We start from the raw sequence: 23,547 nt of genomic DNA, 5'->3' as shown, positions 1-23,547 counted from the left end.
CAGTTATGGGTCTGTTTAGATTTTCTATGTCTTCGTGGTTCAATTTAGGTAAGTTGTATGTGTTCAAGAATCTCTCCATTTCTGATAGATTTCCCTGTTTGCTGGCAAACAACTCTTTGTAGTTGTAGTTGTAGTAATTTCTGATGACTCTTTATTTCTGTGGTGTCTGTTGTTACATTCCCTTTTTCATCTCTGATTTTATTGATTTGGGTCTTCTCTCTCCTTTTTTTAGTTAGTTGGGCCAATGGTATGTCAATTTTATTTTTTCAAAAAACCAGCTCTTTGTTTTGCTGATCTTTTGTAATATTTTTGATTCAATTTTGTTGATTTCTTCTCTAATTTTAATTATTTCTCTTCTCCTACAAGTTTTGGGTTTGGTTTGCTGCAGTTTTTCTAGATCCTTAAGATGCATTGAAAGCTCATTTATTTGGTAACTTTCCAATTTCTTGATGTAGGCACCTATTGTTATAAACTTTCCTCTTAACACTGCTTTTGCTGTATCCCATAAGTTTTGATGTGTTGTGTTGTTATCTTCATTTGCTTCCAGAAAGTTTTTGATTTCTCTTTTGATTTCTTCTATCACTCACTGTTTATTCAGGAGCATGTTGTTTAGTCTCCATGTGTTTGCATATGCTCTCGGGATTCCTGAGTTGCTAATTTCCAGCTTAATTCCATTGTGGTCTGAGAAGATGCATAGTATGATTTTGATTCTTTTGAATTTGCTGAGACTTGCTTTATGACCTAGTATGTGGTCAATCCTAGAGTAAGTTCCATGTACTGCTGAGAGAATGTGTATTCTTCAAGTGTAGGATGAAAAGTGCTGTAGATATCTGTTAGATCCATTTGGTCTGTAGTATTGATTAAATATGCTGTTTCCTTGTTGATTTTCTGTCTGGTTGATCCATTGCTGAAAGTGGAGTATTGAAGTCCTCCAATACTATTGTGTTGGAGTCTAAGTCTCCCTTAAAGTTCCCTAGCATATCTTTTAAATAACCCGGTGCCCTGTAATTAAGTGCATATACATTTATAATAGTTACATCTTCCTGTTGAATTGATCCCTTAATCATTACATAGTGCCCCTCTTTGTCTCTCTTAACAGTTTTTGTGTTAAAGTTTATTTTGTCTGATATTAAGATATTATTTTGTCTGACATTAAGATATTAATTTCATGACATGGGCGTCCCTGGCAGTGTAGCAGAATGAGGTACATGTGCTTGTCCCAGCACAGAAGGAAACCCAAGACATCTTTAGAGGAACATGAGCAAAGTTGGAGACTAATATCTGACATGTGACAGCATTTATATTAAAAACACACAAATTTTATTGCCCCCCCCCCCGATACTTTAAAGATCTTACGAACTTTTTTCAGTGACGTATTCAAGTGTGGGTTTCTTTTCATCTTACTTGGGACTTACTAGAATGTCCGTATCTCAGAATTCGTCAATCTGGGAAAGACGTCCTCTGTTATTTGTCTAAATACCACTGCCCACCCAATCTCTACTCCTTCCGGAAGTCCTATCAGCTATATTGAGTGTACTCATTCTCGTATGTTCTCTTTTATAGTCTCTATTTTTTAAATCTTTCTATGCTGGAAAGATAGAAAAATATGTTTTCTATTAATTCTGTTCACCTATATCAAATGTGCTGTTGGATTTATTCTTTGATTTCAGTGGCTCTATAGTTTTCATTTTTAGAAATTCCTTGGTGAGGAGAGGAATGCTCTTTTATGTTTCCACTCACAGCTATTTTTACATTCTTAACCATGTTAAACATGATTATACTTGGTACATTGCCCCTGGTTTTGGTGGTAAATTGTATGGGGCCCCCTTATAGTTTATATCTGATTATTTATTTCATGTACGATTAAATTTATTTGCATTTTTACTTGAGAGAGAGAATCTTTCATCTGTTGGTTCACTCCCGAAATGCCCACAACAGCCGTGGCTGGACCAGGCTGAAGCCAGGAGTCCAGAACTCAGCCCAGGTCTCCCACCGTGGTAGCAGGGAACCAAGTCCTTGAGCCATCACGCCGCCTCCCGGAGTACACCTTAGCAGGAAGCGGGAAGTGGAAGCAGAAACTTCAAGCCAGGCACTCAGATATGGCCCGAGGGCATCTAAGCAATGTCTTAACTGCTCTGCCAAAAGTCAACCCCTGACACTTCAGTTTCCGGAAGTTCTTGAGAGTCCAATCCTACCACTTGTTGCCTTCGACAACTCCCACGGTCTTGTTGCCATGTGGCCTGTGAGCCCACCTTGAGTGGGGCTTTCTCTGTGGGAATCCCAAGCAGTCTGCAGGAGGTGGTGTTCCTCCCAAGGGGCCTTACTCTTATCAGTATGGGGTCACTCCTTGTGTTTAATTGCTCGGTGTTGGGGTTCTAGGCCACTCTAGACAGCATAAATCCAAGCCACAGACTTCAGTGACGGCAAGTCTGTGGCTTCTCGAATTCCCACATGGCTTTGTTTGTCCCCTGTGGGAGACAGGTAATAAGCTACTTTAAAAATAGCATACGGGGGGCCGGTGCTGCGACGTGGCGAGTTGGGCTACTACCTGTGATGCCAACATACCATTCGAGCGCCAGTTTGAATACCAGCTGCTCCATTTCCGATCCAGCTCCCTGCTAATGTTCTTGGGAAAGCAACAGAGGAAGGCTTGTACTTGGGCCCTTGCATCCACATGAGAGACCCATTTGGAGCTCCTGGATGGTGAGTAAAACCAAGCAGGGAATAGAATCATGGAGAAGCAGCGCTGCTGGCTTCGGGGAAACCCTTCGGGGGATGACCCCAGAGCAGAGGTGTGAGCGAAGCTGGAGAGGCCGGCACAGAAGCCACGCGGACGCCGAGGCGGGGACTTGCAAGCTCAGGCGGGAGAGTTGCCAAGCCCACCAGTGGTGACTGCTTTAGGAAGCAGGAAGCCAGCGTGGCCATGGAGTGGGAGAAGGAAGACGGGGAGGGCTTAGCAAGCGAAGCCACAGGCAGGCTGCTGAGAGCAGAGGGTGCTGCTGGGAACAACCAGACCCTACGTACCAGCCGCTCTCTCCCTTTTTCCTATCCTTTAAACAATATTTTTTTATTTTATGTATTTCTTTCTGTTTTATGTGCAAGGCAGAGAGCCACAGACAGACGGAGACACACAGAGACAGACATTTTTCCACTCGTTAGTTTGTTCCCCAAATGTCCACAAAAGCCTGGGCTGTCTCCATCGGCATCCCCCATGTGGGTAGCAGGGGTCCAGCTACGTGGGCCATCATCCTCTGCTACCCTTCCCGGGATGGACATTAGCAGGAGCTGGACTGGAAGCAGGGCAGCCAGGACTTGAACCTGGCACCGTGCTAGCACCGTGGGCTTCCCAGGGAGGGTCCTGCCGCTGCGCCTGCCCCTCTTATCTTCCCTTTGCTTCCCAGTGTCCCCGCCCGCCCCTCCCAGGGCTCACCTGAGAGCTTCAGTTTCCAGAGCGAGGAGGCGTTTCTCTGGAGGAACTCTGAGATGATCTTGGCCCCCTCCAAACCAAGATCATTGTCGGAAATATTCTGAAAGGCAAGAGCGCACTGTGTCTCAAAGGCTCCCCCAGGGCCCTTGTTAACAAAAGAGATGGGGGCGATGGGGGTGGATCTCTCTCTCTCTGCCTTTCAAACATACAAATAAAAATCTAAAATAAAATAAACAAAAAAAAATTAGGGCTACACACGGACATCATCCTAGGGGAGAGGTTTTATATAAAACAGCCATCATTTTCCTTGGCTTTTTTTCCTCCCTTTAAAATATTTTATGTTAGTCAAATATATATGACATAAAATTTAGCATCTCAAACTTTTTTAAAAAAGATTTATTTATTTTATCTGAAAGGCAGAGTTACAGAGAGGCAAGAGGCAGAGAGAGAGAGAGAGAGGTCTTCCATCCACTGGTTCACTATCCAGATGGCCACAATGGCCAGAGCTGCACCAATCTGAAGCCAGGAGCCAGGAGCTTCTTCTGGGTCTCCCACTTGGGTGCAGGAGCCCAAGGGCTTGAGCCATAGCAGGGATCTGGATTGGAAGTGGAGCACCAGGAATCAAGCAGGAGCCCAAATGGGATGCTGGCACCGCAGGTGGTGGCTTTACCCGCCATGCCACAGTGCCGGCCCCACTCAACTATTTTTAAGTTTACAGTTCCATAGTATGAAGTATCTTTCTGAGGCTGGCCCTGAGGCATAGTGGGTTAAGTCATGGCCTGCAGTGCCAGCATCCCATATGTGTGCTGGTTGGAGTCCCAGCTGCTCTACTTCTGATCCAGCTCCCTTCTAACATGCCTGGGAAAGCAGCAGAAGGTGGCTCAAGTTCCTGGGCCACTGCACCCACACGGGAGACCTGGAAGAAGCTCCTGGCTGCTGGCTTTGGATCGGTGCAGAGCCGGCCATTGCAGCCATTTGGGGAGTGAACCAGCAGATGGAAGACCTCTCTCTCTCTCTCCTTCTCTCGCTCTGTAATTCTCTTTCAAATAAATCGATAAATCTTTTTTAAAAAGTATTTTTCTGTTGCTTGTAACCATCACCACTGTCTACCTCCAGGCACACTGTATTTTATATTAGCTCATGTCTTCATGTTCTTGAAGAAGGTCCCCTCTAAGTCCTCTATGGAGAGGTAAATTTATCCAGGGAGGGCTCCTAGGGCCCAGACAGAAACAGTTTCTGAGGGTTTCCCACAGTCCCCGGGCAGCCTGGGAGGCGTGGCTCTCCTCTGAGAGGTCACACCGGGAGGGCAGGGGCCCTCGGACCATTGCACGCAGCCGGGCCGCTGGTTCGAGCCCCGGGTGCTGCGGGGGGCGGGGCCGGGCGCAGTACCAGCTCCTGCAGGTAGTAGTTCTCCTGCAACATCTCCACCAGGCTCAGCACGCCCTCCTCCATGATGCAGTTGTCCTCCAGCTCCAGCTTGATGATGGTCGTGTTGGACTTCAGCCACCGCACCGGGAGGGGGAGAGACAGGAGTCAGCGCCTGCCCACCTGCGCCCAGAACGTGTCCACCCTCTTGCACACCCCAGCCAGGTGAGAGGGTGCTGTGGCTTGGGTGTAGTTTGTAAACCACCCTCACCCCCACCTTGCCCCCACCACGAGTCCGTGTGTTGGCAGCTTGGTTTCCAGGGAGGTTAAGCGGCGGTGGGACTTCTTGGTGGTGGTGGAGGGGGTGGCGAGTGGATGGTCATTCCTGGCCCCGCCTCCGTGTCTCTCTAGCTTCCTGGCTCATCTGTGATGGCTCCCTCTCCCATGTGCTCCTGTTACGATGCCCTCCATCGGGAAGTCTTCCTCAGAGCCCAGCTAATGCTGACTGTACACTGCCCAGCCTCAGGGATTTCAGTGTTGTAACAGGAAACGCATGCAGATGCAGGCCGGCCGTTCTGAAGGCGTGGAGACAGTGGCCCAGTGGATGAGCTTGTCCCTGAGCCTGGCTCCCACCTTGTGCTTATTCTGGGGGAATTTAGAACAAGGCCGTCAAAACATTGAAAGGTAAGAGGCACAAGGAGGACTCAAGAGACGTAGCCTGGGCCTGCGCTGTGGTACAGTGCGTTAAAGCCACAGCACGTGGTGCCGACATCCCATATAGGCGCTGGTTCAAGTTGTGCCTGTGCCACTTCCTTTTTTTCTTTCCTTTTTTTTTTTTTAAGATGCTATTTATTTATTTGAGAGAGTTACAGAGAGAGAGGGAGAGACAGAGAGAAACGTCTTCCATTCTCTGATTCACTCCTCAAATGGTCACGCAAGCCAGAGCTGAGCCAATCCAAAGCCAGGAGCCAGGAGCTTTTTTCATGGTTCCCCACGTGGGTGAAGGAGTCCAAGCACGCAGGCCATCTTCTACTGTTTTCCCAGGGTATAGGGAAGAGCTGGATCAGAAGAGGAGCAGCTGGAACATGAACCAAAGCCCCTACGGGCTGCCAGAGCCACAGGCAGAAGCTTAGCCTACTATATCACAGTGCCGGCCCCTGCTCCACTTCAGATCCAGATCCCTGCTATGGCCTGGGAAAGCATCAGAGGATGGCCCAGTGCTTGGGATCCTATACCCATGTGGGCGATCTCTAAGAAGCTCCTGGCTCCTGGCTTTGGTCTGGCCTAGCTCTGGCCATTGCAGCCATTTGGACAGTAAACCAGGGGATGGAAGACCTCTCTCTCTATCTCACCATCTCTCTGTAACTCCGCCTTTCAAATAAGTAAAATAAATCTTTAAAAACACGAGAGAGATATAGCCTGAGGGGAGAGGATAATTTTGTACTCCAACATTTTTGACAGTGTATGACAAGTCTTTAAAAAGTTTATAGAAAATATGTATTATGAAAAGGTTATCATGGATTTTTAATTTTTTGCACCAAAATAAACTTTTCAATTCAATTTTCCATAAAATTAAAAGGGATTTATTTTATTTAAAAGGCAAATAGATGGATAGGCAGAGGCATAAGAGATTGATAGACAAAGAAAGAAAGAGAGAGAGAGAGTGAGAGAGAGAGAGAGAGAGACAGAGGGAGGTTGATCTTCCATTTGCTGGTTCACTTCCCAAATGCCTACAACAGCCAGCGCTGGGCCAGGCTAAAGCAGGAGCCAGGAAGTGCACTAGGGTCTTCCACTCAGGTGTTAGGAACACAAGCACCTGGGCCATCATCTGTTGCCTCCTAGGGCACACATTAGCAGGAAGCTGGAACTGGAAACAGAGGTGGGACTTGACCCAGGGACTCTGGTACGGATGCAAGATCAGCATCCACCACTGTGCCAAATGCCTGCCCCAGAATCACCGCTAAGGAACCATCTATGTCCCACCCTTCCTGAGCTCCTTGAAAATGCAGCTTCCTCTTTACCTCCCTAAGGGGACACACCGGGCTGTGCTGATGAACAGCTGTTGCAGGTTCTACTCTGTGACGCGAGTCAGGCTGGTGTGCAATCAGTTACAATACATAAAGCTACGATGAATTCGATGTCACGTCTTTGCTCCATAGTGCTAAGTCAAGGGATAGCATCTCGGCTCTGAAGTGCCCTATTGCGGAAGACAGGCGCGGAATGGAATGCTTCGGCCATGAATCTGTTTATACCAGGGCACTTCAAAAAGCTCCTGGGAAAATGGACTTAAAAGATGAGCTTATTTTGGTGCAAAAAAATTAAAAACCCTTGCATACAAGGGTCTTCCAAAAATTCATGGAAAATGCATACAAGTAAAAAAAAAAGCAGGCATGGATTGCCACAGGTTTTGTTCTGATGGAAACACATTCAAGTCTATTTCCAGGAACTGTTAGGAGTCTTCCCCGGTGAAGGTGTGTTCAGGGATGGAGAGAACAGGCTGGCGTTTCATACTGTGCTCTTACATGAACTGGGGCCCAGCCCGAGCCCAGCCCAGCCACGTTCCCCAGGCCCCCAGTGCAGGTGCCTTTGCTTCTTAAACAGGAAAGGCGCAGACGTGTAAGGCCCTGGCCTCTAGCCGCTCCTTCCAGGAGCTGAAGCGGAGTCCATGCTTTTGGGGAAATCAATGGGAAGCCGGGCATAGCCCAGATGGCATAAAAGCTACAGGCGGGCTAGCTACCAGGGGCTCCTTGGGTCTAGGGGCTGCCACCCTGTCAACCCTCCGCCTCTACCAGCCTCCGTGTGCCCCGTGGGGATGCTCACCACCAGGGCTATGGCAATAGCCTTGGTGCCCTTGGGGCCGAGCCCATGGTGGTTGAGATTCATGTAGGGCTCTTCCATGTTCCGGATGAAGTAGGAGACAGGCACGACACTCAACAGCTTGCAGGCCTCCAGGTACAGCTCCCTTTGTCCAGTGGTGAAAAACTTCTCGTTATCTGCAGAGAAAGATGAGAGGAAGTAGGGTTTTCTTCCACTTTTGCCTGGTCTTCCCTCTAACCCCAGGCAACGCTCGCTCCTCCACTGGGGGAGCCGGCCCTGTGAGTAGTATGGGCTATAGGAGCCTGCTCCAATCCTGAAAGTCAGTTGGGAGTGGAACAGGAGACCCCAGTTCCAGAAAGCCCCCGAGGGACGTCATCCTTTGGGTAAGATGTGGCTCCTGGTTTCGTGCCCCCAGCTTTCCCAGGGTAGAGGAGCAGGTGCCCTTACCCTGCCTTCCCAGGCTGGCTGCAGGTAGTGATGAACCCTAAGGGACAAGTGAAGGCCCAGCCCCCTGGTCCACTTTGGGACACCTCTGCAAGGGCAAAATCGTGGTCAATGGTCAATGGCGAATGACAATCTTTTTTTTTTTTTTTTTAGATAGAGCACTTCCATCCACTATTTCACTCTCTTTAAGTGCCCACAATGGCTGGGGCTAGGCTGAGGCCAAAGCTGGGAGCCAGAATTCAGTGTGAGTCTCTCATTTGGGTGGCGGAGACCCAGGCACTCCAGAGTCTGCATTAGCAGGAAGCTGGAGTCAGGAGTCGGAGTCAAGAACCAACTCCAGGCCCTCTGATGTGGGATGTGAGCACTTTCTTTTTTTAAAGATCCATTCATTTACTATTTGAAAGGCAGAGTTACAGAGAGGCAGAGACAGAGAGGTCTTCCATCCACTGGCTCACTCCCCAAATGGCTGCAATGGCCAGAGCTGGGCCAACTCGAAGCCAGAGGCCAGGAGCCTCCTCTGGGTCTTCTACATGGGTGCAGGGGTCCAAGCACTTGGACCATCCTCCACTGCTTTCCCAGGCCACAGCAAAGAGCTGGATTGGAAGTGGAACAGCCGAGATGCCAGCACCGCAGGAGGTGGCTTTACCTGCTACACTACAGTGCCGGCCCCATGGGATGTGGGCATCTTAACTGTCTTAACCACTAGGCCAAACGCCTGTCCCTGAAGCTGGTAACTTTGAATGGTTGGGAGTGTCCCCTTCTCAGTTTAGCGTGGCTGCCACGCTAAAGAGAATGCCATGAGCCATGACTAAAGTTTCATCAAAGACTTGGAGAAGTAGCAGCTGAAGAAACAAAGCCCAAGCAGCACAGAGTGGACATCTGGAGATGCAAGTCAGTGCAAGACAGGAAGGCATGCAGGTCGGGTGGGGACTTGTGCCTGAGGCCTTACCGTGACACTTCCACCCTGGAAACACGCACGCAGCTGACAGGTGCTTGAACCAGCTAACAGAAGTGGGGACTCCGCCTTCGCACCCCAGCCCCTTGGGGTCTTTACTCCTTAGGCTTTAGCTCAGCCTGGCCTGTGGTCAGTAGGTGTTGGGCCTCCCAGGATCCTGGGTGCCCTGCGGTGGCGTCCTCATTAGGCAAGTCCAGTGGCCGGCAGGGTCTCTGTGGCCAGCTGGCGTCTGTGTCTGCATCTGTTTTTCTTCAGATCCCGGGGCCTTTGGCCAACCCGCACCCAGCCTGTGCAGACAAGCAGAGCTTTGTTGGTGGCAGCACAGCGGCTTCACGGGGAGGCTGGTCCTGTAAGCACAGCTACAGACCTGCCTTCTCCTGGGATGGTCGTGCAGCGCATTTCTCTACCTCAGCCCTGCTGACGTTTTGAGTTGGATCTCTCTCCGCTGGGAGGGGTTGGCCCTATACGTTGCAGGGTATTTAGTAGGACCCCTGGGCTGTACCCACAGGATGCCAGGAGCAACCCTCTACTCCCTGGTTGGCTAAATGTCCCCTCGGGTACCAAGTTCTCCAGTGAGCAAACCCTGCTTCCCTCTGTCTGTCTTCGGTCCTGGCTGCCAGTTCGCGGCTCCTGCCGGTCTCGAGTCTCGTGTCTGCCCAGCAAATCCTTCCAGCCCAGTTCCCAGTTTCTCAGCACCAGCTGCAGGGGAGCTGGAAGCCAGAGCAGCTGAGCCCAGGTTTCTGCTTGGGTCAGGGTTGTTGGAGCCAAACTCAGCCTTTGGAGGTTCCTGTTGGCCAAAGCAGGGAAGGTAACCCCTAGTTTTGTCCTTGGAACTAATTCCGCTATGTTTGATGCTGAACCTTTCTACCTGTATTCACTGTGTTTGATTTTTCATTTATTTTTAAACTTATTTGAAAAGTGGGGGTGGGGTGGGTGTGGGGGCAGGCAGAGAAAGATTCTATCCAAATGCCCACAGCAGCTGGGGGCTGGGCCCGGCTGAAGCAAGGAGTGTACAACACAATCCAGTTTTCCCACGAGACAGGGACCCCAGCACTTGAGCCATCACTGCTGTCTCCCAGCGTGCCCATTGGCAAGAGGCTGGAGTCAGGCGAGGCCAGCACTCAAACTCAGCTACTCCGGTGTGGGACGTGGGCGTCTTGACTGCCGCATCTAATGCCCGCCCTGATTCTACTTGACGGGCAGCAGTGGCACCTGTGATCACTCGCTGCGGGTGGGGAAGAGGGCAGGGGAGACGGAAGCAGAAGCCCTGGGCAAAACCTCTGGGGTTGCGCTTCGACACCTCCTCCATCCACGGAGTCAGGCACTGAGAGCAGTATTCGTGCCAGCTTTGACGTGGACAAGAGAAAGAGCAACACGGCGAGGCAAGAGGTCAGCGGAGAAGAGGAGGGAAGCTGAGTGTTGGCCGTGGAGAGGGGGTCTGGAGCTGACCCCATGCAGACACGCTGCACAATTCAGCAGCGCAAGGCTCTGCCTCCGCTCCTGAGCCTCCCTGCCTGCCGCCCGCTACAGGAACATGGGGAGAGGAGTGGTGACTGGGCTAGCCTCGGACTGGGAAGCTTGAGGCTGGTCCCATCCAATGCGATGACATCACTCTCCCCTGCTTCACAAATGTTCTTTTCGGTACTTCCTCTCCTTGGGGAAACTGGGAGGAGAGAGAGGGTGGGGGTGGTGTTTGCAGTAACAGAGTCTCTGTGCCAGCTCAACTGGCCCCCGATGCTCAAGCAGGCGTGGATTTACAGAGGAGAGAAGAGCTGTATGGTGATCGTGGGGCCAGCATTAAGGCACAGCCAGGTAAACCGCTGCCCACGTGTGAAGCCAGCATTGTGCATGACCTCTGGTTTGAGTCCTGGCAGCTCTGCTTCTGCTTTTGCTCCTTGCTAATGTTCCTGGGAAGGCAGCAGAAGATGGCCCAAGTGCTTGGGACCCGGCCACCCATGCCAGTAACCTGGACGGAGTTCCAGGCTCCTGGCTCGCGGCCATTTGGGGAGTGAACCAGAAGATGGAAGATCTTTCTCTCTCTGTAACTCTCCTTCTCAAATAAATAAGTCTTTAAAAAAAGGTGACGCTGGGAAAGTCACTGGGATGTGAGATGGGCCAGCCAGACGCGCCTGGGCCCTGGAATGTTGAATGCTCAGATCATCGGCGAGGTCCAGAAAGGCACGGGCCAGCATGGTGGGCTTGGGCAACTCACACTGTCTCTTTAAGCCTCGGTTTTCTCGTCTGGAAAAGGCAGGTGATGGTGACAAGGGTCAGCCCCTGGGCTTGTTGCAAAGATCAGACCAGGCCCCACGGAGGGGAGCACTTAGAAGACAGAAGCCCTCTTGGTGTTTTGGTTCAGGCTCCAGCAAGCTGATGTGGGGGCGGGGAGAGGAGGAGGAGGAAGAGGAGGAGGAGGAAGAGGGGGAAGAGGAAGAGGAGGGGGAGCGGCAGAACGTGGCATCAAACTGAGCCTAGGGCGTGTCTGCCTCAGTCTCTACCAGACGCTGGCGGGCAGAGCTGGATTCGCCCAGCTTCTGAGGACGCTGGGCGTGGGGTGGGGGACCTCCTCCCGGCCCACTCTCACCCTCAGCCTCGAGGTCTGTTTCTGAGTTCTCCCAGGCTGGCTTCTCCTTCATCACAGTCGAGGGCGCTTCGGCCTCACAGTAGAGCGTTTCGTTGCTGCTGTGCGGTGCCAGTGGGCTCTCCGGCTCCTCTGGGGGTGGGACAGGGGGAGGCGGAACACATCTCTGATTGTGGGAATGAACGGGACTGAAACCCACACGGCCCCCACATCCCAGATTCTAGCTGCAGCCTTTCACCCCTTCCCCAGCCCACCCCATTCCCCCCTTCAGCTGCACGTGGCTCAAGGTGGCCTGCACGGCCAGGGAGGTCTCGTTCTACTACAAGGCACAGTTCCCAGCATGAAGCTGCCTGCCATGGGCTCTTATGTTAAAGACTCGGCTGCGTCCCTTCACACTGGCTGCTGCCACCCTGTTCCCTGTGGGGGGCTGTGGTGGGGGCGGGCTCCTTGCTCACACTTCCCCCTCCTCGTTCACCTGGGTGGGCTTCAGGGTCTGCACCTGCTCTTCCAGGTGAAGGGGCATGCCTGGTGCCTGGGCATGCCCCTTGTTGGGCACAAAAGGTGCTGGGGAGGGGCAGAGTGGGGCAGGTGGTAACTTGGAAATGGACCAGGAGCAGTTCCAGGGAGCTCGAGAGAAGCTGAGTCTAAGAATTCGATCTGGTTTCTCAACAAGAAGCTTCTAACCCAACCAACATGGATCATTTTATGGCCAGGAAGAAGGAGGGGCTTGAAAACCCGCTTGGGTGGAATCCATTGCTCTGAGTAACCACGTGCCTCAGAGTCTGCTGAGCTGCTCTAGACAGGAGCACAGCTGCCCCCACACCAGTGCGCTGCACCTGCTACAGGTGGTTTTCCCACCATTGGCTGCCGGTCTGGGACAAGCCATGGGCTTCTGGAAGCTATACAGAAGGTCCAGAACTCAGTCCTGTGACACCAGCAGGACCCAGTGGCTTAGGGAAGACGCTGGGCCTCTGGGCGGCCTGGCAGAATTTAGCCTGCCTGTTCTTGGGGTGTGCTGAGCACCGTGGCTGGGGTCCCAAGTTTTGACTGCTCAGATTCTCAGATGGTGGGTTCCTAGGGAGTCCACACAGGCATGTGTTTTTCTTAGTCCTTATCTGCAGGCCCGGCATTCATTTCCTAGCTTGTGAGATAAGGTCTGTGTGATATAGGATGCAGGTAGCAGTGGCCTGGAAGTTATGACATGTGGTCATTGAGAGGCCAAACAACTAGTTGGGTGATCAGACAATCTTAGAATTTCATTCAACCAGTAGAATATTGGTAAATAGTTAACAATTGGCTTCCTCGAGAGGGTGGGAGGGACTATACCAGGAACATCCTGATTGATAGCATGAGCCAATTCATGTGGTGTAAATATTCCAACACAGCTGAATTCAGGCTACCAACAGGACATCAAGCAGCTGGCCAGGTAAGAATGAAAGCTGGCCATGGCTGGTGCGACCCAGCTTCAGCACAGCTCTGCATCCAACTCTCACTGTGTGCTGGATCCGGGACCCAAGCCATCTCCCCAATCCTAGAGGGTCCCAGGAAGCAGTGAGGTGGGCTTCCAGGGCGCTGTGATCCCTGGGGACTGCACTGCAGGGCCCGGAAGGGCCTGCATGGCGAGAGGTGGGAGACTTTTCACCTTGTGTCTCGAGCTCAAGAGGTGTGTCACTGTCCATGGTGTCGGGACTCTCCTGAGGGTTGCTGTCAGCTTCTCGCCACCTTTCTGTTGCTTCCCTAGGAAGCATGCTTGCTCGTTCGCCTCTGTCTCAAACTTTGTGTGGGACCCCCCCCAACCCCGGCCAATCCCAGGGGAGCCTCTAGTTAACCCTCTTTCCCAGTGAGCCCCAGGGAGAGTGGGCTCTGGTGGTCACTGGGCGTGCGTGATCTTGACCCCATTTATGCCTGGGAGAGGCAGCCCCTTCCCCAGATCATCAGGGACAGCGGCACACAGCTCTATTCCCGGCAGCCCCAGCGAAAGGATAACCACCCGCCTGCGACTTTGTGACTGAGGAGCCACATGCATTTCCCCCTCAACATTCCATGACCTCATGCAGTCATTGTGATCTACGTGGGTGGACCTGGCAACAGCAGGCCTCCCGCCCTCTTGGTGGCTCTGTCCATCATCTTTTCTCATATGTCCACTGGGGCCGAGCCCAGGCTTGGCTGTGAGTGCTCAGGTGCTGTGGGGGCCCTCTTGCTGGTGTTGTATTTTCCTCTGAGTCAGGACCAAACCCAAGCCCCCCAAGCAGGTGACTGTGAAGAGCTGCCACCATGTTCTTCTCTCAAGGTGGTTGTGCTTCGGGTACGAAGTATTTCAGTGATGGGTGAAGTCAGTTTTCCTCTGCCCGGTTCTTCCATTTCACTTCCCCCCTTGGCAGAGTATCCTCAACCTTGGAGCAGAAGACCAAAAGCAAAGCACGACAAACATAGGTTCTATCACTGCAGCTGGCTGCAGCCAAAGCATTGCTCAATCCAAACCGCTGGGCTGCTTAGCTTGAAGCCACTTGGCCATCATCCCTACGTTTGGCTGCTTCCGCATGTCTCAGAGTTGAAGTCCAGGTGCAGTTTCCTGCCAACAGAATCTGGAGGCCATTTGTTCCTTCTTGATAAGCTGACTGCACACCAACTGTCAGGTCAGTGACTGGAGGGCTTGGGACGAGACAATGGCAATCTCTCTCACCTGAGAAGAACGATGAAGATGTTAAGACTTGTGCGAGAAAATCAAAGATCCATGGCTAAAAAGAGATGCTATGATTCCTTCAGGCATTCATTCTGAAAAATACTTACTGAGTATCCACTATGTGCAAGGCATTGAGCTTGGCACTACTGTGGGGAGGGGGTGCAAAGGCGTTTGAGACAAGAACCTTCCCAGGCATGTGCAGTGCAAGATAGAGCTAGACAGGGCCACCCCTAGGGTGAGGGTCCTGGGTCAGTTGTTTGGCAGCTCCCCTGTTCATATAAACAATTTGAGTCCCTCTAAGTCAGAAGGTGGCACCATCTTGGTGGGCCAATCTCACATGCCCCCTGGAGAGATACACGGGACAGGCCAGGGGAAGTGGTCAGCTCCTGGGATGACCAGGAACACATGAGCATGGAAGGCCCTTGGGGCATCTGGCTGGGTACAGGCTGGGTGGAGGATAAGAAAGCATCACTAGGGTGGAGGAGGAGGAGGCAGCCGGGAGTGTGGGGTCCTGGTCTAGGCTCTGTGAGCTCTGCTTGGACAGCACCGTCTACTCTCAGATACTGAAAGATGAGTTAGAAAAGCTGGAGGCGGGGACTCTCAATAGCCACCAGACGGTGGCACTGCCAGCGCAGGTTTAAGAGCAGCACTGGACACTGGGAAGGATAGTCAGGGAGATGCACCGGGAGTCCAGGAGAGGGTGGGGTTTCTCCCCCGGACTCACGTATGGTCTGGGGAAAAGGCCCTTCCAGGAGTGCAGGATGCAGGAAGGCAGCAGAGTCATGGGGAGAGGTGGGGAAAGGGGAGATCTGGAGGGCCAGGGCAAGTTCAGTAGATTCAGGACAACTGAAAGGCCACGGGAGATGGGTGTGGCCTCGTGGTTGGGCCCCCTGTTGGGACACCTGCATCCCACACGGGAACACCAGGGCTCAGAAACTCAACCTGTGTCTCCTGGAGCCGTCACCTGTTGTCTCCCATGACGTACATTGGCAGGAAGCTGGAACCGGGGGCAGGACTTGAACTCAGGCACGGTGATATGGGATGTGGGTGTCCTAAGCGGCATCTTAACCAAGTGCCTGCCCATAATCATGGTTTCGGTTTCATATCTAAAAGCTCTTTGTCTAATCCAAGCTCAGACAGATTTTTTTTGGTATGTTTTATTCTAGAACTTTATGGTTTTAGCTATTATGTTTGGAGCTATGATCCATTTAACAATCTTTTCTACTGCAGTAGAATACACAGAAGAAAAAAATTAACCATTTTAACCTTTTCAAGTGTACTGTTCAGTCACATTAAATATATTTACACTATTGTGCAGCTAACACCACTTTTCCCAGGACTTTATAGAAAATATGTATTTATTAGGAAGGCGGAGTGAAGGGGGGAGGTGGGAGAGAGATCTATCTTTAGTACACTCCCCAAATGGCCACAACAGCCAGAGCTGGGCCAGGCTGAAGGCAGGAACCTGGAACTCCCTCCAGCTTTTCTCTATGGGCTCAAGTACTTGGGCCCCTTCTACTGCCTTCAGGTACATCAGCAGGGAGCTGGATTGAAAGCAGAGCAGCAGGGACTCACACTGGTGCTCTGCCACGGGACGCCAGCATGGCGAGTGGTAGCTTACTCTGCTGTTCCAGAACTTTTCCTCTGGCCCATTTTGAGTGAATTTTATATGCGGCATGAAGTACGAGATGAGATTCATGTACGTTGCCTGTGGACGTTCAGTTGTTTTAGCTGCATTTGCTGAAAAGACTATTTCATTGTCCTATCATCATTGTCAAAAATCAGTTGGATCTGCATCCTTTCGGTTTTGTTGCGGGGCTAGCATCTCAGAAACCACGGGCCAGGGCTGCACGGCACCGTCTGAGTGCTGTGACTTAAAACTGCCGGCTTGTGAGCTCAGTGATGGGAAGTGGTTCCAAGGTGTGTCGGGTGGGAGGTGAATTGGCTGTGGTTAATCCACGGAGGAGGGGCAAGCGAGACAGGCCAGGGGAGGAGCGGAGCTGTGACTTTGACTTGAAATGTGCCAAAGACAAGGTCGTCTGGGATTGGTCTGGAGGTCATTCCCGCTATAACACTTCCACCAGTGGGGCTTAAGGCAGAGGGAGCCCTTTAATAGCCTACCATTTCTATAGCGCTAACAGGCACTGTTGTACGGATTTCACATGCATGGATGCACTGAAGTTGCCCAACAATTATTAGGATGCTATTGTGAGACACTGCTGTTCTTATTCCCATTTTGTAGATGAGGTAGCTGAGCACAGGAGGGTTAAGCACCTGGCCCCAGGTCACATAGCTGGTAGGCGGTAGTGAGTGGCAGAGTTGGGACATAAGTGAGATCAGTCAGCTACAGAGCCTCCGCTGTCTCTAAATGGGCCCCCTGGCCACTCTACTCCTCAGGACAACTGCTGCCCACAGCCAGACAGGTCTGAGCCTAGGTGAGGTATTTCAGAGGTTGTTGAACCACAATCTGGTGGCCAGCCCCAGTGCATTGCTTGATTTTGTAAATGAACTTTTATTGAAACAATCATGATCATGCATTTAGGTGTTGCCTGTGGCTACTCTCATGCTACAAAGGCAAAGACATTTCCTATCTGACTCATTAAAAACGTATTTCATTGTTATTAACACAAGGCGATGACTGAAGGTCCAAGTTCTTCAGGGGAGAGAATGGAGAGAAAAGGATCAAAGACACTGGCAAGGGGCTGGCATTGTGGCACAGGGGTAAGTTGGTGCCTGTGACACAGGCATTCCATATGAGCATGGGTTCAAGTCCCAGCTGCTCCACTTCTGATCCAGCTCCCTGCTAACACACCTGGGAAAGCAACAAAAGATGGTCTGGGTGCTTGGGTTCCTGCCACCCATGTGGAGACCCAGATGGAATTCCAGGCTCCTGGTTTCAGCCTGGCCCAGCCCTGGCCATTGCAACCATTTGGGGAGTGAACCAGTAGATGGAAGATTTTTCTCTTTCTCTGTTTTTCCTTCCCTCTTCTTGGGATGACCTTTGCCTTTCAAATAAAGTAAATAAATAAATCTTAAAAAAGAAGGGGTTGGCATTGTGGCACAATGGGTTAAGCCACCGTTTACGATGCCAGCATCCCAAACTGGAGTGCCAGTTCAAGTCCCAGCTGCTCTGCTCCCAATCCAGCTCCCTGCTAATGCACCTGGGAAGGCAGCAGAAGATGGACTAAGTGCTTGGGCCCCTGCTACCCATGTGGGAGACCAGGATGGAGTTCCTGGCTTCTGTTTCTGGCCTGGCCCAGATCTGGCAGTTCCAGGCATTTGGGGAATGAACCAGTGGATGGAAGATCTCTCTCTCTCTCTCTCTCTCTCTCTCTCTCTCTCTCTCTCTTTTTCTCTGTATCTCTTCCTCTCTTTCCCTCTCCTATGTAGCTCAGCTTTTCACATAAATAAATAAGCAAATGTTTGAAAATGGAATTAAAAGGTAAATTTATTTTGGTGCAAAAATTTTTGAAACCCATGCCTAAGTTTTTCACATGCATTTTTCATGAAATTTTTTTAAAGAATTATGTTATCCATTTGAAAGAGCCACAGAGAGAGGTAGAGCTAGAGAGAGAGAGGTCTTCCATTCTGCTGGTTCACTCCTTAAATGACCGCAATGGCCAGAGCCGAGCTGATCCCGAAGCCAGGAGCCAGGAGTTTCCTCCAGGTCTCCCAGGCAGGTGCAGGGGCCCAAAGCCTTGGGCCCTCTTCTACTGCTTTCCCAGGCCACAGCAGGGAGCTGTATTAGAAGAGGAGCAGCCAGGACTCAAACTGGTGCCCATATGGGATGTTAGTGCTGCAGGCTGGGGCTTTAACCCACTGCGCTATAGCATGGGCCTCCATGAACATTTTGAAGCCTCCTCTCATGCATGGCTTTTGACATTTTTTTTGCACCAAAATAAACTTGCAACACAATTTTCTACAAACTCTTTAGAATACTCTTGTACCAAGTCCCCACAACACATTGCAGGAGTCTGAGGTAGAGTAGTGAGGCCCGGGGCAGGATTCCCGCTGCGGGAGAGTGGTATTGAGGAGCATGTACTTGGAGTTAGAGGAGAAGGTATGCCGAGGCCCATCATGAAGGGCCCCTGATGCCTGTGTAGGAGTTAGACTTGCATCTTAGGGACCGTGGGGGTTTATAAGAAGCAGTGGTGTGACCTAATCAGATTTGCACAGTAGAGTGCTCCAGTTGCAGTGTGGAAAGTGGGGGATCAACACATGTTAGGAGTGGCTAAAGCCATGCAGTGGGCTGATCAAGTAGATATCAAGAAGGCCAAGCCACTTGGACTTGGGAATAGATGGGATAGAAAAGAAAGAGGACGGGGCTGGCACTGTGGTGTGGCGGGTAAAGCCGCCGCCTGCAGCACCGACATCCCACATGGGTACCGGTTTGAGTCCTGGCTGCTCCACTTCTGATCCAGCTCTCTGCTATGGCCTGGGAAAGTAGTGCAAGATGGTCTCAGTCCTTGGGACACTGTGCCCATGTAGGATACCTGGAAGAAGCGCCTGGCTCCTGGCTTCAGATCAGTCCAGCTCCAGCCATTGTGGCCATTTGGGGAGTGAACCAGTGGATGGGAAATCTATCTCTGCTTCTGCCTCTCTGTAACTCTGTCTTTCAAATAAATAAATAAATCTTAAAAAAAGAGAGAGAGAAAGAGGAGATGAAAAGGTAGGTGGCAGACAGCTCAGTAGATGATGGTGCCATTCCTACAGCAAAAGATTCGGGGGGGGGTATTTTTTTTTTTTTTTAAGATTTACTGACTTGTTTGAAAGAGTTACAGAGAGGGAGGCAAAGGGAGGGAGGGGGAGAGGAAGAGAGAGAGAGAGAGAAGAGAGAGAGAGAATCTTCCATCTACTGGTTCACTCCCTGAATGGCTACAAAGCCAGATTGGCCCAAGCCAAAGGTAGGGCTGGGCCAGGCCAAAGTCAGGAGCTTCTTCTGGGTCATCCACATGGAGTGCAGGGGCCCAAGCACTTGAGCCATCTTCTGCTGCTTTCCCAGGCCCGTAAGCAGGAAGTTGGATCAGAAGTGGAGTAGCACGGATGTGAACTGGCACCGATATGGGAGGCCCGCTTTGTAAGTGGCGGCTAAACCTGCTACCCTATAATGCCGACCTTGAGGTGGGTATTTCTGAGACTGGTGGAGGTAGGCGATGAACACATCTTTGGGTGTGTTGGCTCTTTGAGTCACCTCTGGGACAACTACTGGAGAGGTTTGTGGATCTGTGGTCAAGGAAAAGGATTTGGGCTACAAATACAAACGTTTGAGTGGTCGGTATGTGGACTGTATTTGAGGCTATTGGAGTGGTAAATATTTCTCAAGACAGGTCTGTAGAGTAAGGGGAGGAGGGAGGCCAAGGTGAAATCCTAGGATGGCATCAGTGAAGGGAAGTGGGCAGGGGGCACGGTGAATCACATGAGGACAGAATGTCCACAGAGACAGGGGAAATAAGAATGTCACAGACACCAAGGGAAGAGAGGGGACAGTAAGCAAAATAGCAGAATAGTCAAGAATCAGTGGGAACTAGAATACATTCTTTCCTTGGGCTCTCCACTGTCCCCAGCAAGGGAGGCACCAACAATCTGGGGTGAAGGAGTTTCAGAGGAGTGGTGGTGGAGGCAGCCATAGTTAGGTGGAAAAGTCTGACTGAGAGATGAGGAAGCATAAGTAGCAGGTCCAGCCAACTCCTGGGATGGCTGTGAGGGGGAGGCACAGAGACAGAGGGGCAGCTGGGGGTGGGTGGGGGGACCTGGGGCTGAGGGGGAGGTGCAGAGACAGAGGGGCAGCTGGGGGTGGGTGGGGGGACCTGGGGCTGAGGGAGAGGCGCAGAGACAGAGGGGCAGCTGGGGGTGGGAGGACCTGGGGCTGAAGGAGGGTTTCAGGTACAGGAGTGATGTGGGCACGTTTAGGTGTTCACGGGAAGGAGTCAGGTCAGAAAGGGCGAGGGTGAGCAGAAGAACATCCTGAGCAGGTAGCAAGGAGGGGTCCCGCTCATGGTGGGAGGCTCAGCCACTGTGTTGGGAAGGGTCAGAGAGTTCCCACTTGGTGGTTCTATGTTGTCCTCTAAAATTGATGGGGGCTGGGGCTGGCACTGCGGTGCCGTGGATTAAGCTGCCAACTGCACCGCTGGCTTCCCATATGGGTGCTGGTTCGAGTCCCAGCTGCTCCACTTCTGATCCAGCTCCCTGCTACTGTGTCAAGGAAAGCAATGGAAGGTGGCCCAAGACCTTGGACCCCTGCACTCACATGGGGGACCCAGATGAAGTTCCAGGCTTCTGGCTTTGACCTGGCCCAGCCATGTGGGGAGTGAACCAGTGGATGGAAGATTATCTCTCTCTTTTGTTCTCTGCAACTCTGATAAACAAATATTTAAAACAATGAAGAGAAGAGTGAGGTTGGGGTAAACACTGATGAGTGTTTGATGCACTCTAATGAACGAATGAGCCGGTGAGTGAGTGAGAGAAGGAATGACCAACTCGTGACTACTTTGGCGCATTCTGGGACTACTTTGCTATAATCCTGGAAACTTGAAGGAAACACTAGGCTAGGAGAAGCCACCTTATCAGAGTGCAGTGGCCTCAGGGCCAGATGAGCTATACGTGGGCAAGCTTAGCCTGTCAGAGTCATTATTTGTGTTCTCTAGACCGGCACGGATTCAATACGGTGCTGCTCACTACTTGGAGCCCCTCATCACCTCCATGTCCAGTCCAAACTGGGATGTGATGTCCAAGTGCAACACACACTATTACTCAGGACAACAACACCTCATTTAAACATATGGATTACATGCTTTCATGCCGAACTATTGGATCTACAGGGTCAAAAAATTGTTAATATTAATTTCATCTGCTTTATTTGCTTATTTATTCACTTTTGATATGAGGCCACCAGAAAATTTGAAATTTTGAATGTGGTTGGCAGCACTGCTCCCAGTCCTGGTCAGTAGCATCTGTAGTCCAAAAGGAAGCCTTATGCACCCCCTGTATATTGTCCAAGTTCAACCAATACATTCGTGAATGCAGCCATACTGCTGAACTTCCACATGTACCTGTTGTTCTAAGTAAAATTTGGTCCCTAAGGGCTTAAGTTTCCTGTACATAGGAAATGCTCCTAAAAAAATTCTCCTTCAGTCCCTCTGAGGATTATAAAACCTCCCAACTGCCCCACTGGCAAGGTTCTTTTTAGTTTTTATTTTAATATTTATTTATTTGAAAGGTAGAGCAACAGAGAGAAGGGAAAGACACACACAGAGAGGAAGAGAGATCTTCCATTTGCTGGTTCATTCCCCAAATTGCTGCAACAGCCAGGTCTGGGCCAGACCAAAGCCAGGAGCCAGGAACTCCATCTAAGTCTTTCATATGGGTGCAGGCACCCAAGCCTTTTGGCCATCTTCCATTGCCTTCCTGGGAGCATTAGCAGGAAGCTGGATGATAAGCAGAGTAGCCAGCACTCTGACATGGCATGCTGGTGTTGCAAGTGGCAGCCCGACCGCGGTACCATAGAGGCAGCCCTGGCCCCGCAGGTCGGTTCTGCCCCCTTGAAATCACACTGATGATGGAAGCAGGTGTGCATTATTGCCCTCGTTACCACAGTTGGCACGCAAGAGCCTGACTTCAGCCTGGGATTGTAGCAGAAACCTCCCCTCCATGAATTAACAGTGATCTGAGTTGTTTTCTGCCCAAGTTCAAAGAACATAATAGTAAACAGAGAGCTTACCTTGGACTAGGCATGGTAAGGAGAATGGAGAGGTTCCACAGGTAGGAAATGGCAGAGGCTGGGTCTGAACTCAGCTGGTCTAGCACGATGATGCGCACCTTCCAACCTAGCTGACCATGGATCAGGAAGCAAGAAGAGAGAAGCCTTGCTTAACTCACCTTACAAAAAACCACGGCATAGGCCAGCCTGCCATGCTGTACCCTCTTTGTGCACTGGACATTCAGCCAAGGCTAGCTGTATTAGCAGAGGTGCCCACACTGCACAACCGGCTAACTTGGTGAGGGTCTGAGGACCTCATCCCAGACCTGTGAAGTCAGGACTCTGGGAATGGGGCCTAGAAATTTGTATTAATTTTTGTTCCCAAATAGATAAGGTTACTAGTACTTCACATAATGGCAAATACAGATAAGTACCTTGTTCCACAATCTGATTTGAACTTGGACTTCCGTGTAACTACTGGCACAAAATGGAAGAAAGGCAGGCACGAAGAGGGTTGACTTCAGGCAAGAGGAGGGTTGACTTAAGCACGTCAAAGACGAGCGCCTGGCCTTGGGGGCTCCTTGGGTGGACCTAACATTTGTGCACTACTCTCTAGTCAGCTTGGCAACTTTCAGAGGGCTGGGGCCTCCTACCCCTCTCGGCCCAAGGGATGAGCGCCGCTGCCCAGGGCAGATGCTGGGGCCTCTACAGCGGGTGAGTAGCATCGCACACAAGGTCACGCACTGACTCTCTCCTGCTTCCTCCTCCTAGCCTGTCAGTGTTATGATGTATCCAGCCGGTCCAGGATCTGGTGACTCCCCGGAGGGCTTCCCAGAACAACCAAGGCTCCAGCCACAAATCGGAAGTTGCACAGCTCAGACACTGGGTACTGACGGGGGGGACGACACGCTGACCTCTTCCTGCTGCAGGCGGTGGTGGGTGCGGGAGGGAGGCGGCGCTCAGACAGGTCTTGCCCAGCACCGGGGAAGATGGGGGGACTGGTCTCCCTTTAGTGGCAGGCTCCAAAGTTTAATCTCGAGATACCGCAAGGTAAACAAACCACCAGTCGGACTTGCCCCTGGCTTGGCAGAACTGCTTTCCTTCTGAGACGCCCTTACCAACGGGGCACGCTCTGTCTTCCAGGTTAGGAGCGAGGGTGGACTCCTATCGTGCCCTAGAGTCTGAGCTGGGGACGGCGGCAGAAGCAGGAAGAGGGCGGGGTGGGGACAAACTCTCGGTCCTCCCTGGGATGGGAAGGGCTGGAATACACCAGTCGGGGTGAGGCGTCGCCCTGAGGGAAGTCCAGTCCGCCTCCATTTTGCAGGGAAGAAAACCGAGAGGCCAGAGTTTAGTCAGCGGCGAAAGTGACAATACAACTGTGGCTTCTGAAAGATACGACAAAGGCTTCAGCGAACCCCTTCCTGTGAAACCCGCGCCCTCATTGGGCGACTCGGAGCCAGGCCGCACCTGTTGCCATGGCAGCGGGCGCGCGCACTCCGGTACCTTGCGCTCCCAATAAAGTTGTTGTTGAAGCTCGGGCGGAAGAAGCCGCAGCGGCACCACGTGGCCAGGCTGGGGG

General features: G+C 51.5%; 1 protein-coding gene across 1 annotated transcript in view; it reads right to left on the bottom strand.

Moving 5' to 3' along the window:
* The window catches only part of LRRC74A (leucine rich repeat containing 74A), a 42,983-nt gene extending 19,439 nt beyond the window's left edge, over nucleotides 1-23,544 (bottom strand). The window contains exons 1-6 of the mRNA XM_089322420.1: nucleotides 22,403-23,544; nucleotides 21,990-22,099; nucleotides 11,593-14,272; nucleotides 7,613-7,785; nucleotides 4,817-4,924; nucleotides 3,431-3,527 (exon numbers count right to left, since the gene is read on the bottom strand). Coding sequence (XP_089178546.1) covers nucleotides 3,431-3,527; nucleotides 4,817-4,924; nucleotides 7,613-7,785; nucleotides 11,593-11,644 — 430 coding nt within the window. The 5' untranslated portion in view covers nucleotides 11,645-14,272; nucleotides 21,990-22,099; nucleotides 22,403-23,544. The remainder of the gene's footprint in view (nucleotides 1-3,430; nucleotides 3,528-4,816; nucleotides 4,925-7,612; nucleotides 7,786-11,592; nucleotides 14,273-21,989; nucleotides 22,100-22,402) is intronic.
* Nucleotides 23,545-23,547: the final 3 nt, after the last annotated feature.

The sequence above is a fragment of the Oryctolagus cuniculus genome, chromosome 20 (assembly GCF_051225735.1).
Source record: "Oryctolagus cuniculus isolate XC-2025 breed Fujian yellow rabbit chromosome 20, ASM5122573v1, whole genome shotgun sequence".
Lineage (NCBI taxonomy): Eukaryota > Metazoa > Chordata > Mammalia > Lagomorpha > Leporidae > Oryctolagus > Oryctolagus cuniculus.
This window is presented reverse-complemented; position numbering and strand designations above follow the sequence as displayed.